At 39.2% G+C, this 15,632-nt stretch overlaps 1 protein-coding gene across 1 annotated transcript; it reads left to right on the top strand.

Annotated features, from left to right (window-relative positions):
• The first annotated feature begins 350 nt into the window (after positions 1-350).
• On the top strand, positions 351-15,548 carry tmem91 (transmembrane protein 91). Its single transcript, XM_028824177.2, has 4 exons — positions 351-466; positions 942-1,386; positions 4,216-4,359; positions 15,161-15,548. The coding sequence occupies exons 2-4, from the start codon at positions 1,090-1,092 to the stop codon at positions 15,314-15,316; spliced, it is 597 nt and encodes a 198-aa protein (XP_028680010.2). The 5' UTR covers positions 351-466; positions 942-1,089; the 3' UTR covers positions 15,317-15,548.
• The last annotated feature ends 84 nt before the right edge of the window (positions 15,549-15,632 follow it).

The following is a 15,632-nucleotide window of genomic DNA, read 5'->3' on the forward strand; positions in this document are numbered from 1 at the left end:
TTACAAAAAAGGTTGTATTTTTTTCCAAAGTCGTATAGAAACATTTAGCATGATTAAGCTTCCACATGCCATTTGCTCTAAAATTAAACCAATTCATTTTATTAAGCAATAATTGATTGCGGTATATACTGCCCCTATGACTCATATATACAATAACACACTTGCAGATAGTAAACTTTCCTAGTAAGAACAGACTTCATAAATTAGGACATTTCTATTTAAAATTACAGTGCTGGGCTTGAGCAGGGAAGCATTAGGACCCAGCAGATGATAAAGAGGGAGAACGAGAGAGAGAGAGAGAGAGAGAGAGAGACAGACCGAGAGAGTGAGAGGGGACAGTAGATCCTACTGTAAGCCACAGACCACCACCGATACTGGCAATAGCTTTTAGGCTCATCTCAACTACAAGTGGTTGGACAACTCTGAGTGGATCAACAAGACACTGGCTACATTTCCGGGACCATGGGTGAGTAAAGTGGGGACCTTTATCATGGCAGTCATACAACTTTGGTGTACAGTATAGCATGAGATCAAGTGCCAGTTCATGTTTGACCTGACAAGTGTGTGAGCACTGCTTGTCTTTCCATGTTGTTGCTTGATGTCTGGTTTTTGGTGTCAATGTCTTTGAGTACAAGTGTTTCATTTACTTCATTTGCTCAATTTCAGGACCCTGGTTCTCTATCAGCATTGAAGCTGCACGAATGCTGTGCTGTTTTCTGGCTGTCCAGTACCTGCTGTTGTGTTAAGCGACCACTGCAGGTTTTAATGTAGTCAGAAGCTGATAAGTCCCACCTTTCTATAATTCCCCACTCTACCCCAATACTATGCTCTTTTGCTCATCCCCTACCAGTATGATTGATTTTCCTTTTGCAATAACAGAGCTCTGTTCTCCGCATCATTTCATTTTTCACCCTCTTTTCCTCTGCTGCATTTTCTTGTAGATCATAACATGCCTAAATCCTTCAATGACAGAAGCCACATGAGAAAGTACACCACCACCACCATGCCATGTTAGGCTTGATTAACCAGATTTATGCAAGGAAGGCCAAGTTCCATTTCCGAAGAGCCTATTAGCTTAGTCTCTTGATCATGGAGTCTCAGGAGGAGCTACACCATCCTTTGCTGACCAACAGCCTCAACTCTGAAAGCTGGCTGTCTATGGTGAACCATTCCACCCAGTTGCTGGACCCAGACTCTCTACCCCACAGCCTGGAATCCTTGTACCTAGCTGCCTGCTCCAGACTACAGCACAAGGAGGACCCAGAGAATACCTATGTAGATCTTGTTGAAGGACAAAGCACAGATGTGCAGATTCACAGAACAGGACAGAGCATCCACAGTGTCAGCTATGGGATGGAGGAAGAGGAACTGGTTCCTGCCTGTGAGGTAAGAAACCATCTTATCAATATTTAGTCACTTCTAGAAAATTCCTCCCTGTACTAGAAACTCAACACTTGTTTATGTAGCTTGAAGAGAGAGAGATCTGCACCCTGCACCATATGTGTCACATATGCGCCTTTAGCAGGTGGGATTAAACAGTAGAAGGAATACCCCTCTAACTCTGGAGGCCAAGTTACTCATATCCCAGAAATCATGAATAATGATTTATTATCAGATGTATTGGAATTTCATTTGTTAAAATGAACGACAGAGGAAAGCGTTAGAACTTGGGAGAGAAAATGTGGCACAGGTGATGGGGTACACTCAGCTGATCTGATTAACCCCATGTTCCCTTCCAAGCTTCTGCCTGACTCCAAGGTTTGTACTAGCAACCAGACCCGTCCTGCTTCTACAGCAGACACCCAAGTTATGCCCTGCTTGAAGCTCCCACCGCCAGCTTCCACACTCCTACAGTAAAGCCTCCGCCTGTCAGTACGTGCGGCTAAATAATTTATAAGAAAAACCTTTCTGAAGAAAAGGTGCTGGGAGGTAAACAGCAGACAGTGCACTCACTTCATTGCCCAATGGGTGGCTTCTCACAACTCTGTAATTAAATATTAATAAGATGATGGATATTTTTCAGACTCTAGCACTCCAAGCTTGGTGACAGGGAAGCTTTTCCAAAGGCATAAAACCAAAAAAAAAATGTCCCCATTGACTGGAGTGACAGTCAGAAAGCTGATCTGCAGAATGAATAAGGGTCTGCAATTTACAGACACAACCACATCTTCTACAGGTTGCTAAATCTAAACCAAGGTCTTAGAGGCTTCCAAGGTGTACCTGGCACTAATATGAGGATTAATTGATTTAGAGAGAGTAAGAATAGCTAAACTGGGTTTTTCCTCTCAGTCTACTTTCAGGTTTAGGCCCTGATCTAGAAAATTACATTTATTTTGGACATTGCTTAATAAAGACAATTCTCATTATCAGCAGGGATTACGCACCTGAAAAATCCAGTGGATACGGAAACTTCAAATAGTGAAGCATTGATAATATGGGGGTGCAACTGGTGAGGGGGGCGGGGGCAGGTTTGGGTGGACACACTGGCCTTCCGCTCTCGCCTTTCATAGCTTGGTAATGGTTCTCCTACAGAAACCTTGTTATGACTTTTATTTCGTCTAAGGTCAAGTTTCAGGTTTTGTCTTCTTCGCGGCACTCTGCCACAGGTCATGAGCGACCATAGCAGGGCTGATCCAAGGGCCTTACTAAACCATGAATTGGTAGTGGCAACAGGCTGTGTGTACAAAAGGCAGGGACTTAATCATTGTGATATTACTGGGAAATCCTTGTTCATGAGGAACAATTGCAAGCCCTGATCTCCATCACAAATAAAGTTTAACGAATTACCTATACCTCTTGGTGATAGGTAGACACACATTGATCCATTCATAGTATTGCAAGTTTAGCCCCTGACAGTTAAGGACATCACAGACCTGTTATTGCTCAATCTCATATTTCGATACTGCATGATAGGCATCACGGAATTTGTGTTTGTGCTGACCGTGGCTCTGAATAGACATGAATGAACCATGAATGCCCCAAATTGGGTAACACTTTTGTTAACAGATAAGCAAATCAGTATAGGATACCAAGGATTTACTGTAAGTACATGTTGAAGAATATCCCGGCCATAGACTACATTACATGTACTTATTTGTCTGACACCTTCATTCAAGGTGAATAACACCATTTATGATACAATTGGTTACATTTCTTTCGGTTTTCTAGTTGGAGCACAGACAGGTCAAGTGACTTGCTTATGGTCACATGGTGTCAAGCGCAGGATTTGAACCCATAACCTTACGGTTTCAAGTCCAAAGCATTAACTACTACACCACACTGCCTGCTGTAAATGTACAAAGAATGCAGAGACCAAGTTTCTGGTTAGGTGGAGGAGGAAAAATATTCAGAAGGATCTCAGGCTGAAAAAGGCCAACCTCACCACAAGTGTTGAGGTACACTCAAATAGAATGTGCATAGGTGGTCAACATTATCTAGCCTGAGTGGGCTATTGTTAGGTGTCAGTGGTCTGAATATTAGATTAGTGAGCAATGAAAAGACACAGATGAACTTGAAGGATATTCAATGAGTATTGACTTTCCCTTTAACTCAGATAGTGTGATGGCTTATAGTCTCCCGGACTTTACTTAGTCAATTTTGACCCTTGGAAATTCATTATAAGCAAACATGAGGACTGGACATAAATAGTCACTACTCCAAATATCTTGCATTGTACAAAACCAGAACACAACCAAGAAGTCCAAGAAGTGTCTGGGCTCAAGAAACAATAAGAAACAGAGTAATGGGGGAGAGTGTAATGAGAGAGGGAGATATGAGGTACCCAGGGTCAGGAGAGATGAATGTATTGTTACACTGGCACCATCACTTGCCAGAGAAAGACTCATAAGAGAAGCAAGGCATTTATTATTTTATGCATTTACTACTTTGTACCTTTCTGTAATCCACTCCCTCAGGGTTATTTCTGTATTTGGTGGCCTGGTTTTCACCATGCTGAGGCACTGTTCTATCTGCCTATGAATGCTTTTTGTGCGACTGCTTACCATGATTGCCATAAAAGAAAAAACTGTGCCATGGACAACCTCCAAAATTTATGCAAGAAGCAGCACAAACAGCTCAACGTAGAACACTGTTGCTCATCATTTACTGAGTGCTATTGTCCAAAATTTACTTCAAAATACATTTCTATAATTGGTATATCCCAGCACATCTATTCAAAGGGTCTTCCTAACCCAATGACACGTCTCTGTCCCACAGGATTTCTCAAGTGAGTGCAGTGAGACGGACAGTGAGAGCAATTTCTCTCTTATGATTCCTCAAGACTACGTGGGACTGGCTGTTTTCTCAATGCTCTGTTGCTTTTGGCCGCTGGGCATTGCTGCTTTCTATCTGTCGCAAAAGGTGAGTGTGGTCTTTGTTTAGTTAGGAAGCAACATGATGAATGGCAGTGATTTTACATTATTACTGACAGAAGCCATACTGTGCAGTTATTATCCCCCCTGGCAGGTTCTTCTACAACCCTCCACGACAACCCTGAACTGGATTAAGTCAGTTTGAGTATGAATGAAAGAATGAAGTGCATGCTTTGCATTTCCAGTGACTGGTCTGGAGAATCAGAATGGCGGTTCTTCAGAACTTAACTTGTACATAATAAGTGAGCCTGTATGATAGGAATACAGTGGACCGGTCACTGTGTAGAGTCTACAATGTTTCCTTGCGTTAACAGAATTTTTACAGGTTAATCTTGTCCCATTAACAATTTAAAGATATGCATGTAAAGATTGTGCATGTTAGGCTAACTGGTGATCATAAATTCACTCCATATAACGTGGGGAAATTTAGGTCTTTGCATCTCATAGTCCTATGATGGGTTTGTAAAATGAATTAAAGAAATAATCACAAACCTTTAAAAATACTCCACAGAACAAAAACAATTAACGCTTCATTTGGGGTTAAATGACTAGCAAATATAGCTTTTGTTTCTCTTTATGTTAAGAGGGTGAAGATGCAGAATATCTAACTGATTTTAAAGCAAGAAGCAGACTGAATGGACTTTTCAGTCTATGAATCTTGACAGCTGCCATACCAAATGGAAAGTGTGACTGTATCTGAGTGAGGGAGGAAGTTATTAGCAGTAACATCAGAATCCACAACCTTGGTAAAGCTTTCTACAGGTTAGAAATACCCCTGTCAGAATGTGAAAAACCAAAACACCAAGCACTTTACTATAACTTGTGAGCTTTTAAAGCGCTCTGACAGGATTTGAGGATTAGTAACAGATTGTGAGGGATTGAGTGCAGCCTTATGAGGACAGCACATCTCATTAAAGGTAAGTATTTTTTCAACATATTGGTGGATTGCCAGTTCGTGTCCTCCCCCAAAAGAAAAGCAGCATGCATGCACCCTCTGATTCTCCCTGAACATTTCAAAGCCTGGCACTTTTTACAGATTGGGATCACTACCTACAATTATTGACAATACACAGAAGTATTAACCCCCAATCCATTCTGATGCCTTTCATTCATTATAAATCCTTTCAATTTCCAGGCTTTCATATCAGTGTTAAGTCTCTTATTTTAGTCAAAATCATATCCATGCTGACTAAAACTTCTGCTAGGGCCATGTTATAGTTACAAGCTTTTAACCATCCTCAGGTTTTACTTGAGTTTAGGAGTTAGAAACAGGTCAAATTAAGGAGTCAGGTCTGTTCAGTAAAATTCATCTGTCACTTATTCCTGTAGAAGTAGACAAACGAGATGCCGGTTTACTTCAGGCAGCTCTCACAAACACAGACAAAGCAACATCTGTCTGCTTGTGTTGCATTACCAACTGAAAAATACCCACAAATGGCGGGGGATCATGAAATAGAAGAAATCCTGCCTAGAAGAGCAATGATTTCCAAACAATCATTACAGCACCCAAAATTCATGTATGTTATTTATATCAATGAGAACACTCCATATTGCATTTGAATTCATTACATCTTAGAAATATTAAAGAGATGTAAGTTTAACCTTTTCTAACTAAGAATTAAGACTGACATCAGTGCTTGCTGTACAGCGGCAAATGGTCTCCCAGTTTTGACACTCACTTCTTCCTACATTCCAAAGACTTTCTGAATACGTTTAGTTGGTGAAAATGGACATGTGTGTACTGTGTAGCAAATATTTACAAAACAGGCATGTGAGGAACACCCTTTACTATAAAATAAACTTTCATGTGCATTTGCTTTCTGGGTCTTTATATATAAAAGAATTTCTACATACCAATATTATGTATGGAATCATCTGAATATCCATCCATCCATTATCCAACCTGCTATATCCTAACTACAGGGTCACGGGGGTCTGCTGGAGCCAATCCCAGCCAACAAAGGGCGCAAGGCAGGATACAAACCCCGGGCAGGGCGCCAGCCCACCGCAGTCATCTGAATATATTATAAGAATAAGGACCAGAACAGATCATTCAGCCCACCGAAGCTCGCCAGTCATGTCCACTTAATGCTTCCAAAATAAAGTCCTGCTGTCTACCATACTCCTTGATAATGTCTATGGTACATCTCTGTGTGAAGGAAAACTTCCTAATGTTTGTATGAAACTTACCCTTAACAAGTTTCCAACTATGCCCCGTTCTTCTTGAGGAATTCATTTTAAAATAACAGTCTAGATCCACTGCACTAACTCTTTTTATAATTTTAAACACTTCCAAGTCATTTCACCTCCTATTCTTCTTTTGTTTAAACTGAATAGGCTCAGCTCTTTTAATCTTTCTTCATAATTCATCCCTTATAGTCCTGGAGTCAGCCTAGTTGCTCTTCTCTGGACCTTTTCTAGTGCTGCTATGTCCTTTTTGTAGCCTGGAGACCAAAACTGAACACTGTACTCTAGATGAGGCCTCACCAGTGTGTTATAAAGCTTCAGCATAACCTCCTTGTATTTGTACTCCACACATCGTGCTATATAACCTGACATTCTGTTTGCCTTCTTAATGGCTTCTGAACACAGTCGGGAAGTCGATAGCTTAGAGTCCATTATGACTCCTAAATCCTTCTCATAAGGTGTACTCTCGATTTTCAGGCATTCCCATTGTGTATTAAAACCTAACATTTTTACTTCCTATGTGTAATACTTTACATTTACTGACATTAAATTTCATCTGCCCAAGCATATATGCTGTCCAAGTCCTTCTGTAATAGAAATTATTACTTTAGTAACTTGAGAATTTGTACTTTTCAAGTCATCTAATCAATAACATTAAACAGAAAATCAGAAAAGAATTGCAGCCTTAAAGTGACCACATCCAGTACTGTAATGAAGGGGTTCTCAACTCAGAGGCTCAGTAAACCTTTAAAGGAGCAGCAAGATAAATGAAAATAATAACGAAATAGCTGTAGAATATTCAAATCACTAAAAAACCAAGCCACTGAAACGCTGTCAAACTTATCTTTGTAATGCAGATTGCTTAATCAAAAAATTCAAAATACTGTAGCATCTCAGCCAGGATGTTGCATTGCTGCCTTGACAAAAGTGGAACTGATAAGGAAGGTGGAGAGCTGTCTGTCATGTAAATTAGCACAACATGCAAAAGACTGACATGGAGATGAAAAAAGAAGTTGCATCACGATCTGGTGAAATAAAAAAGGAAGGGCTGGGCTGGACTGGGAAGCTTTTCTTTTGGAAGCATGTCAGGTGCGGTGGTGAGCATGTCAACTGGATTAAACGGTGTGCAGTCCAGGGAATTTCTGTCTGCACAGAAGAGAGCGGAGTTGTTGTCATTGACTGTGCAGTGGCACGAAAACCTCTGAGTTTACAGGTGGAGAGCGAAAGGAGATAATGGCGGTGTGACTTCAGCTGGACACCAGCCAGAAAACAATAAGTAGAAGAGAAAACTACAAATCAGGTAGAAAGTTTTGGTAGGCAGGACACACTTCGCTGCCAGAACAATGAGAGGATTATGGTTACATGTAAATAGTTTCCCAGTTAGCTCCTTTAATTATTGCCTAAGTTTTGCAATTGTTAAATAAACCATGTTCTGCAACCAGTTCCTTGATCCACTGAATCTTCTCTTCAAGCCAAGAACTGGTTTCTGTCGACAGCCCCCTTTAACATTAGTTTCCTATATACTGCAACTATAGTAATAACCCGTAGTTAGAATGAGCATGGGTTGCTTGTGATGACCCAACAAGAAAAATTGAACAGAAGGTGATACTTCTCACTGTCATAAAGACATTTAATATTTTAGCATGATGGCCAAATAAAAGTCAGTCTCATGAAGGAGATGCTAAGTTGAATTCACACATGGCGCTGCCGTGCTCACTTTTTAAAGCTACACAGATGTGAGGATTGGCCATCCTTTTACGCCTAACCTGACTGCTGCTACCTCCCTGTGTGATGTTTTTGTCTTTTCCATCGAATTGATTGTTGTATGTGGAGAGAAAATGCATTTATATTTCTAGTTGTGCTAAATGTGGCTATCGCTGGTGGAAAAGCTCCAGTGCTGAATCCAGAAGAAAACAAAGTAACTTCTGTAATTTAAGTTAATAAATATCTGCAGGAAAAAGTAATTTAAAAATTACTTTTCATTTGGTTTTTTAGAAATACATAATAATATTATGTCATTATATAATTAAGGCATCCTTAAGGCATTCCTACTCATTTTAAGTTTCATTTTAAGTTACGATTAAAAAATTAACACACTAATAAAATAAAAATGCATAGTAATGCAAATTATAACTCAAAGAAATGTAAACACATTAAAAATAGCTTGCCTTAATGCTACAAGTATCAAAAATAAAACAAGTGAGTTGGAGTTGAATGTACCAGAGCATAATTTTGATATTGTAGCAATAACAGAAACCTGACAAAATAAGATGGTGTTAAGTATAACATAGAGGGATACACATTTTTAGCAAGGATAGACAAGAGCAGAAAAGGAGGTGGGGTTGCTGTTGATGTCAAACAGAATTGAAATGCAAGTCCTTTTCAGTTGGACAATGAGCTCCATCTTAGTGAGGACATCTGGCTTTGTCTGGAAAGCATTAGGCAAAGAGGCCTCACTTTAGGAGTGTGTTATAGACCATCCAATGCAGATAGTAATTTCAATGCACATCTTTTTGGTAATATTAAAAAGGCATGTTTACAGGGGGGGTATTATTAGTCATGGGGGACTTTAACCACCCGAATATTAACTGGGATAACCTTGCAAATTAAGAGGACACATGATTGAAGTATCTAAAATTATAAAAGGAATTAGCCCAGTGGATCAAGACTGTTATTGTTAATCAGGATAGAATTGCGGGTGTAGAGGTGATTGAACCACTAGGGTCAAGTGACCATAATATAATACAGTTCTCAGGGTTTTGGAAGAGTGCAGATGCAAAGACTGAAATTATTAAGTTGAACTTTGGTAGGGCAAATCTGAAGCAAATGCAACAATGTCTAAGGAGGAGAGACTGGGATAAGCTTTTAAGTGTGGAGACAGTCAAGGAGCAGTGGGACAGGTTTAAAAATGTTTTACATATAACGTAGGGCAGGTACGTATCTAAATTTGGAATTAATAGGAAACTTAAAAAAACTGCAGTATGTTAATAAAAAATTGAAAAAGAATCTGCAATGGAAAAAAAGCTGAATAAGATGTATAAGACTAATAACTTCAATGTGAATCATAGGGCATATGAGAACATAAGGGCAATCATTAAGGAGGATATTAGGGAGGCTAAAAGACAGTTGGAGAGGAATATAGCAGATAAGGCGAAAGACGACCCTAAGAGATTCTTTCAGTATTTTAGTAGTAAAAGAACAGTCAAGGAGGAGGTAAAGTGCATCAGAAATAGTAAAGGGGAATACAAATACAGACAGTGAAACAGTGGATGCTTTAAAATTGCATTTTTGTAATTTTGTCACAAGTGAGAAAATGGACAACCTCTCAGCGGTAAAAGAGACTTCTAAGGTGGTACTGAGAGATTTGGAAATTGTACAGAGAGAAGTACTGCTCAGATTTAATATGCTGAAATCAAACAAATCACCAGGACCAGATAATATTTACCCTTGAGTTCTTAAGGAGGTCAGCAAGTATGTATTTAAACCCTTGATGCATACTTTTAGGAAGTCAGTGCACACTGGGTAAATTCCAAAGGACTAGAAAATGGCAAATATGATCCCATTATATAAAAATGGTTACCGGACAGATCCAAGAAAATATAGGCCAGTAAGCTTAATGTGCATCACAGGAAAACGAATGGAATGAATTACTAAGGATAAGATTTAGCAATATTTGGCAAGAACATGAGTTTTACTGAATACTCAGTATAGGTTCAGAAGAGGGAGGTCATATTTTACTAACATACTGGAATTCTACGAGGAAGCATCAGAAGGATTTGATCAAAGTGGAGCCTATGATATTATGCATCTTGACTTTCAGAAAGCATTTGATAAGGTGCCACATGAGAGGTTGGGCATCAAACTAAAAAGTGACAGTTTAGGGTGATGTTTTTAGATGGAAGCAAAACTGGCTCAGACAGCAGAGGGTTAAGGTTCGAGGAACCTCATCAGAATTGGCTGATGTTAAGAGTGGTGTTCCACAGAGGTCAATGCTAGGGCCGCTGCTATGATGATTTAGATAGGAATACAAGTAACAAACTGGCTAAGTTTGCAGATGATAAAATGACTTAAGATAAGTGAATCAGCAGATAATCTACAATCCATTGAATGATTACAGAGGGGCTTGGACAGCACACAGACTTGGACAGATTTGTGGCAGATGAAAGATAATGTAAATAAATGTAAAGTATTACACATAGGAAGTACGAATCTTAGATTTGAATACACAATGTGAGGACTGAAATGTACACCTTATGTGAAGGATTTAGGAGTCACAGTGGACTCAACACTATTAACTTCCAGACAGTGTTCAGAATGTCAGGTTATATAGTGCCCTAATGTGTGGAGTGCAAGTCCAAGAAGGTTCTTCTTAAGCTTTATAACACAATGGTAAGTCCTCATCTGGAATACTGGGGGCCGTTTTGGTCTCCAGGCTACAAAAAAAGACATGGCAGTGCTAGAAAAGGTCCACAGAACAGGGACTAGGCTGATTCCAGTGCATGATACAGTGGATGAATTATTTAAAAAGAATAAAAGAGCTGAGCCTTTTCAGTTTAAGCCAAAGAAGATTAAGAGGACACATGATAGAATAAAAAGTAAAGACAGTGAAAGAGTGGATAGTTTAAACTTGCATTATTGTAAGTTCGCCACAAGTGAGGAAATGGATAACCTCCCAGCGGTAAGGTTAAGTGTTTAAAATTACGAAGGGAATTAGCCGAGTGGATGGAGACTGTTATTGTAACATGGGTTAAAGAAGAACAAGTGGACACAGTTCACAGTGCCCAAAATTAAATTGACAAAATTCTTTAGTATTTTAAGCAAGATTACTTTCTTATTTTCATCATTCACAAGTACAAAATACTAAAAAAAATTAAAATGGCCTGAAGCAAAGGTTTGGGCACCCAACATGGTCAGTACTTAGGAATACCCCCTTTGGCAAATGTCATAGCTTGTAAAAGCTTTTTGTTGAGAGCTAAGAGTTTTTCAGTTCTTATTTGGGGTATTTTAACCCATTTGTCCTTTCAAAAGACTTCTAATTCTGCAAGACTCTCAGGCCATCTTACATGCCCTGATCTTTTGAGAGCAATCCACAGATATTTAACGATATGTAGGGTGGGGGACTGTGAGGGCCATAGCAAACTATCAACTTACACGTCTTGAGGTACTCCATTATAGATTTTGAGGTGTGTTTTGGATCATTATCTTGTTGTAGGATGCAATCTTTTTAAACTTCAACTTTTTTACAGATGCTGTGATGTTTGCTTCTAGAATCTGCTTGTAATTATTTGAATCCATTCTTCCCTCTACAAATGACATGTTCCCTGTGCTACTGACTGTAACACAAATCCAAAACCTGATCGATCCAAACCCATGTTTAAGAGTTGGAGAGGTGTTCTTTTACTGGAATTTGGCACTCTTTTTTCTCCAAAACACATCAGGCTTGTTTAGATGTTCATTTGCAAACTTCAGGCACTGAACTTTGGGGCTGTACCATGAAACTCATAATTTTGCTAGAAGAGTGCACCACCACTCCAGAGTCTGCTGTATCTCCCTAACAGTCAAAGGGGTTTTTATTTGTCTTTTTACCAACAATCAGTTCTTTCAGAAAGTTTTCTTTGTTTTCCAGACCTCAGCTTGCCCGCCACGGTTCCTGTTAATTGCCTTTTCTTTATAAAATTAGAGAAAAGCCAAGCAAAATGACACCTTTTATTGGCTAACTAGAAAGATTACAATATGCAAGCTTTCGAGGCAACTCAGGCCCCTTCTTCAGGCCTGAGTTGCCTCGAAAGCTTGCATATTGTAATCTTTCTAGTTAGCCAATAAAAGGTGTCATTTTGCTTGGCTTTTCTCTACATTCATAATGGCTAACACGGTACAGCACCCTAGTACTACTTTATAAAATTACAAATGGTGGAAACAACTACCTAAAATGCTTTGCTGTCTTCTTGTAGCCTTCTCCTGCTTTGTAAGAATCAAATTATTTTATTTTACAGCATGCTAGGCAGCTGCTTAGAGGAGCCAATGGTTGTTGATTGTTATAAGGTTTGAGGAGTCAGAAAATATATACAGCTTTGCAATTTTCATCATCTGGGGTTTCTAATGATGACTGTGAACATGCCATAGCCCTAATGAACTAATTAAGGTCTGAGACCTTGCTAGAAGTTATCTGAGACCTCCGATATCTTGGGGTGCCCAAACCTTTGCATGGTGCTCCTTTCCTTTTTTCACTGTACAATTGTACAGAATTAACAACAGTAATAAAATCCTTTTAGCAAAAGATATGGCAGATTGATAAAAAAGTAAAGAAACAATGCACCTAGATATATGTAACCAGTTAAAGACATAAAATGGAGTTTAAATAAGAAGCCCTTTCTTGGTTTGAACTTCAGCATGTCATCTTGACAATGTCTAAATGCCAAAATGCATTGAGTTGCTGCCATGTGATTGGCTGATTAGATATTTGTGTTAACAAGCAGTTGAACAGGTGAAATATTATAGATTTTTAATAAACAGAAAATGTAAAAGCTTCACACCCATTAACAAAATAGAAGAGATTTAAAAGAGGTAAAAGAAGATGCCACCAAAGCCATTAGTGTGGGATCTTAAAAGAATTCAGACCCCTTTACTTTTTCCACGTTTTACTGTGTTGCAGTCTTGTACTACAATCATTTATATTCATTTTTCTCCAAAATCAAGCAACACTGAACACCTAAATGACAATGACAAAACCAATTTTAGAATACACAGTATTCACATCCTTCACTCAGTACTTCATTGAAGCCCCTTTGGCAACGATCACAGCCTGGAGTTTTCTTGGATATACAAGATTCATACACCTGGATTTTCTGCTATTCTTCTCTGCAGACACCCTCTACCTTTGTCTGGTTGGAAGAGACAATCAGTGGACAGTTACTTTCTGGTTTCTTTACAGATGTTTCATTGAGTCCAGGCTCTGGCTGAACCACTCAAGGATAAACCTAGAGTCTGTCCTTTGTTTTGTGCTTAAGGTCATTGTCCTTTTGGAAGGAGAACCTTCAGCCCTGAGACATGTTTTTATTAAGGATTATCTCTGTACTTTACTGTTCAGTTTTCCCTCAAGCATATCTAATCTTCCAGTCCCCGCCACTGAAAAACATCCCCCCAGCATGATGCTGTTACCTCCATGCTTCAATGCTGGAATGGTATTGCACAGGTGATGAGCAGTGCCTGGTGTTTCCCAAACATTACACTAATCTTTTGTTTCTTGGCTTCTTGTTTCTCACGTTAAGAGTTCTTTAGAAGCCTTTTTGCAAACTTCAAGAGGGCTTCCACATGTTTTTTTTTTTGCTGAGAAGAGGCTTTTGTCAGGCTACTTTTGTCATAAAGCCCATTATCAGTGGAATGTTGCAGTGATGGTTGTCGTAACTGAATTTTCCTCCATCTCCAAACAGGTTCACGGGAGCTCAGCCAGAGACGACCCTTGGGTTCTTGGTCACTTCTCTTACCATGGCCCTTCTCCCACGATTGCTTTGCTTGTCCTGAGTGGGCAGCTCTAGAAAGAGTCGTGGTTGTTCAAAACTTCTTCCATTTAAGAATTATGAAGGCAACTGTGCTCTTGGGAACCTTGAATGTTGCACAAATGTTTTATAGCCTTCCTAAGATGTATGCCTAGACAGAATCCTGTTCCTAAGCTCTACAGGCACTTACTTTAACCTCATGGCTTTGGTTTTGCTGTTAAACATATTGTCAACTCTTGGACCTTCTATAGGCAGGTGTGTGCCTTTCCTAATCATGCCTAATCAATTGAATTCACCATAAGTGGACTCCAAACAGGATGCAGAAACATTTTAGCAATGATCAATAGTACTGAACATTCAAAGCACGTGTCAATGTGACATTTTGGTTTTATTATTTTTAATAAATTCACAAAAATGTCTACAATTTTGTTTCCCCTTTGGTATTATGGGGTATTGAGTGTTGCATATGGGAGGAAAATTAAATTTAAATGATTTTAGCATAAAGCTGCAGCACAACACAAAGTGATGGGATCTGCATATTTTCTCAATCCACTATATGTACACAACTGAAGATTAAAAGTTAAAGAAGAGTAACTGAAAATATTATTAGGAAGAGAATATGCTTTGTACTCATGCATATCCAAGACACTTCAACAAGCAGAAGGTCAATTCATATGTGCAGTTAACAGATCACTGCTAAAAAATCCTAAGGTTCTTCAGTTGTAAGTATACAGTATTTATATTGCATATGGGCCTATAATTCAAATGTTTGTTAGCTTCTGAGCATGTTCCATTTTCATTCTTGGGTGTTTTTCAGATGTGGCTTATTAAAAAATATTTTAGTAAAAAAAATACGTTTCGGATATTGTGAGCTAACTGGACGGGTTGACATGCAGATTATGTGACACAAGTACTGCGAGATTTTGTTCCTAGTTAGTTCTGATATTGTTTGTTGTTGTCCTGCATTGGCCGCCACAGTTGCCTATTCTATCCTGACCTTGGATAAATATACCAGCCAAAAATACAATGACAGCAACATACCCAAGCCTTTCTGATTTTCTAGATATATAAAAAGACACACAGTCAAATCTATGTTTTCTTTTTCAGACTCACAAGGCCTCGGTGAAAGGAGACTTCAGTGGAGCTATCTCAGCATCACGCCAAGCTCTATGGTTGGCAGTCTTCTCCATTATCTTTGGTATCATGACCTACATTAGCGCCATTGCTGTTCTTGTGTCATATCTCACTGGAAAACCACCCTAGATCATGAAGTTGGGAAAATGCTGATCATAAGTTTGAGACCTGCACCACACTACTACACTTGGACACACTCTTAATAGAAAGAGGTCTTCATATGTCATGGCTCCCAGCCCCTTCAGAGTGCCTGAACCACAGAACTTTCCATACCAGAGTGTTGGAATGTAACAAGACAGTAAGCAGCTTTCAGATTTCCCAAAGGCACATGTCCATCAGAAAAAGAGCTCACAGTTAACACTGTCTACAAAGCCTTTAACTATGCCAGACTGCAGAACAGGCTTAACTTTTATTTCTTTAAGGTGACAAAGAACACAAAAAACGA

The sequence above is a fragment of the Erpetoichthys calabaricus genome, chromosome 18, assembly GCF_900747795.2.
Source record: "Erpetoichthys calabaricus chromosome 18, fErpCal1.3, whole genome shotgun sequence".
NCBI lineage: Eukaryota > Metazoa > Chordata > Cladistia > Polypteriformes > Polypteridae > Erpetoichthys > Erpetoichthys calabaricus.

Excerpts from the sequence above, each read along its gene's own strand:
- tmem91 (XM_028824177.2), top strand. The coding sequence starts at position 1,090 with ATGGAGTCTCAGGAGGAGCTACACCATCCTTTGCTGACCAACAGCCTC. Across the intron at positions 1,387-4,215 it reads AACTGGTTCCTGCCTGTGAG|GATTTCTCAAGTGAGTGCAG; the intron begins GTAAGAAACCAT and ends TCTGTCCCACAG. Across the intron at positions 4,360-15,160 it reads CTTTCTATCTGTCGCAAAAG|ACTCACAAGGCCTCGGTGAA; the intron begins GTGAGTGTGGTC and ends TTTCTTTTTCAG.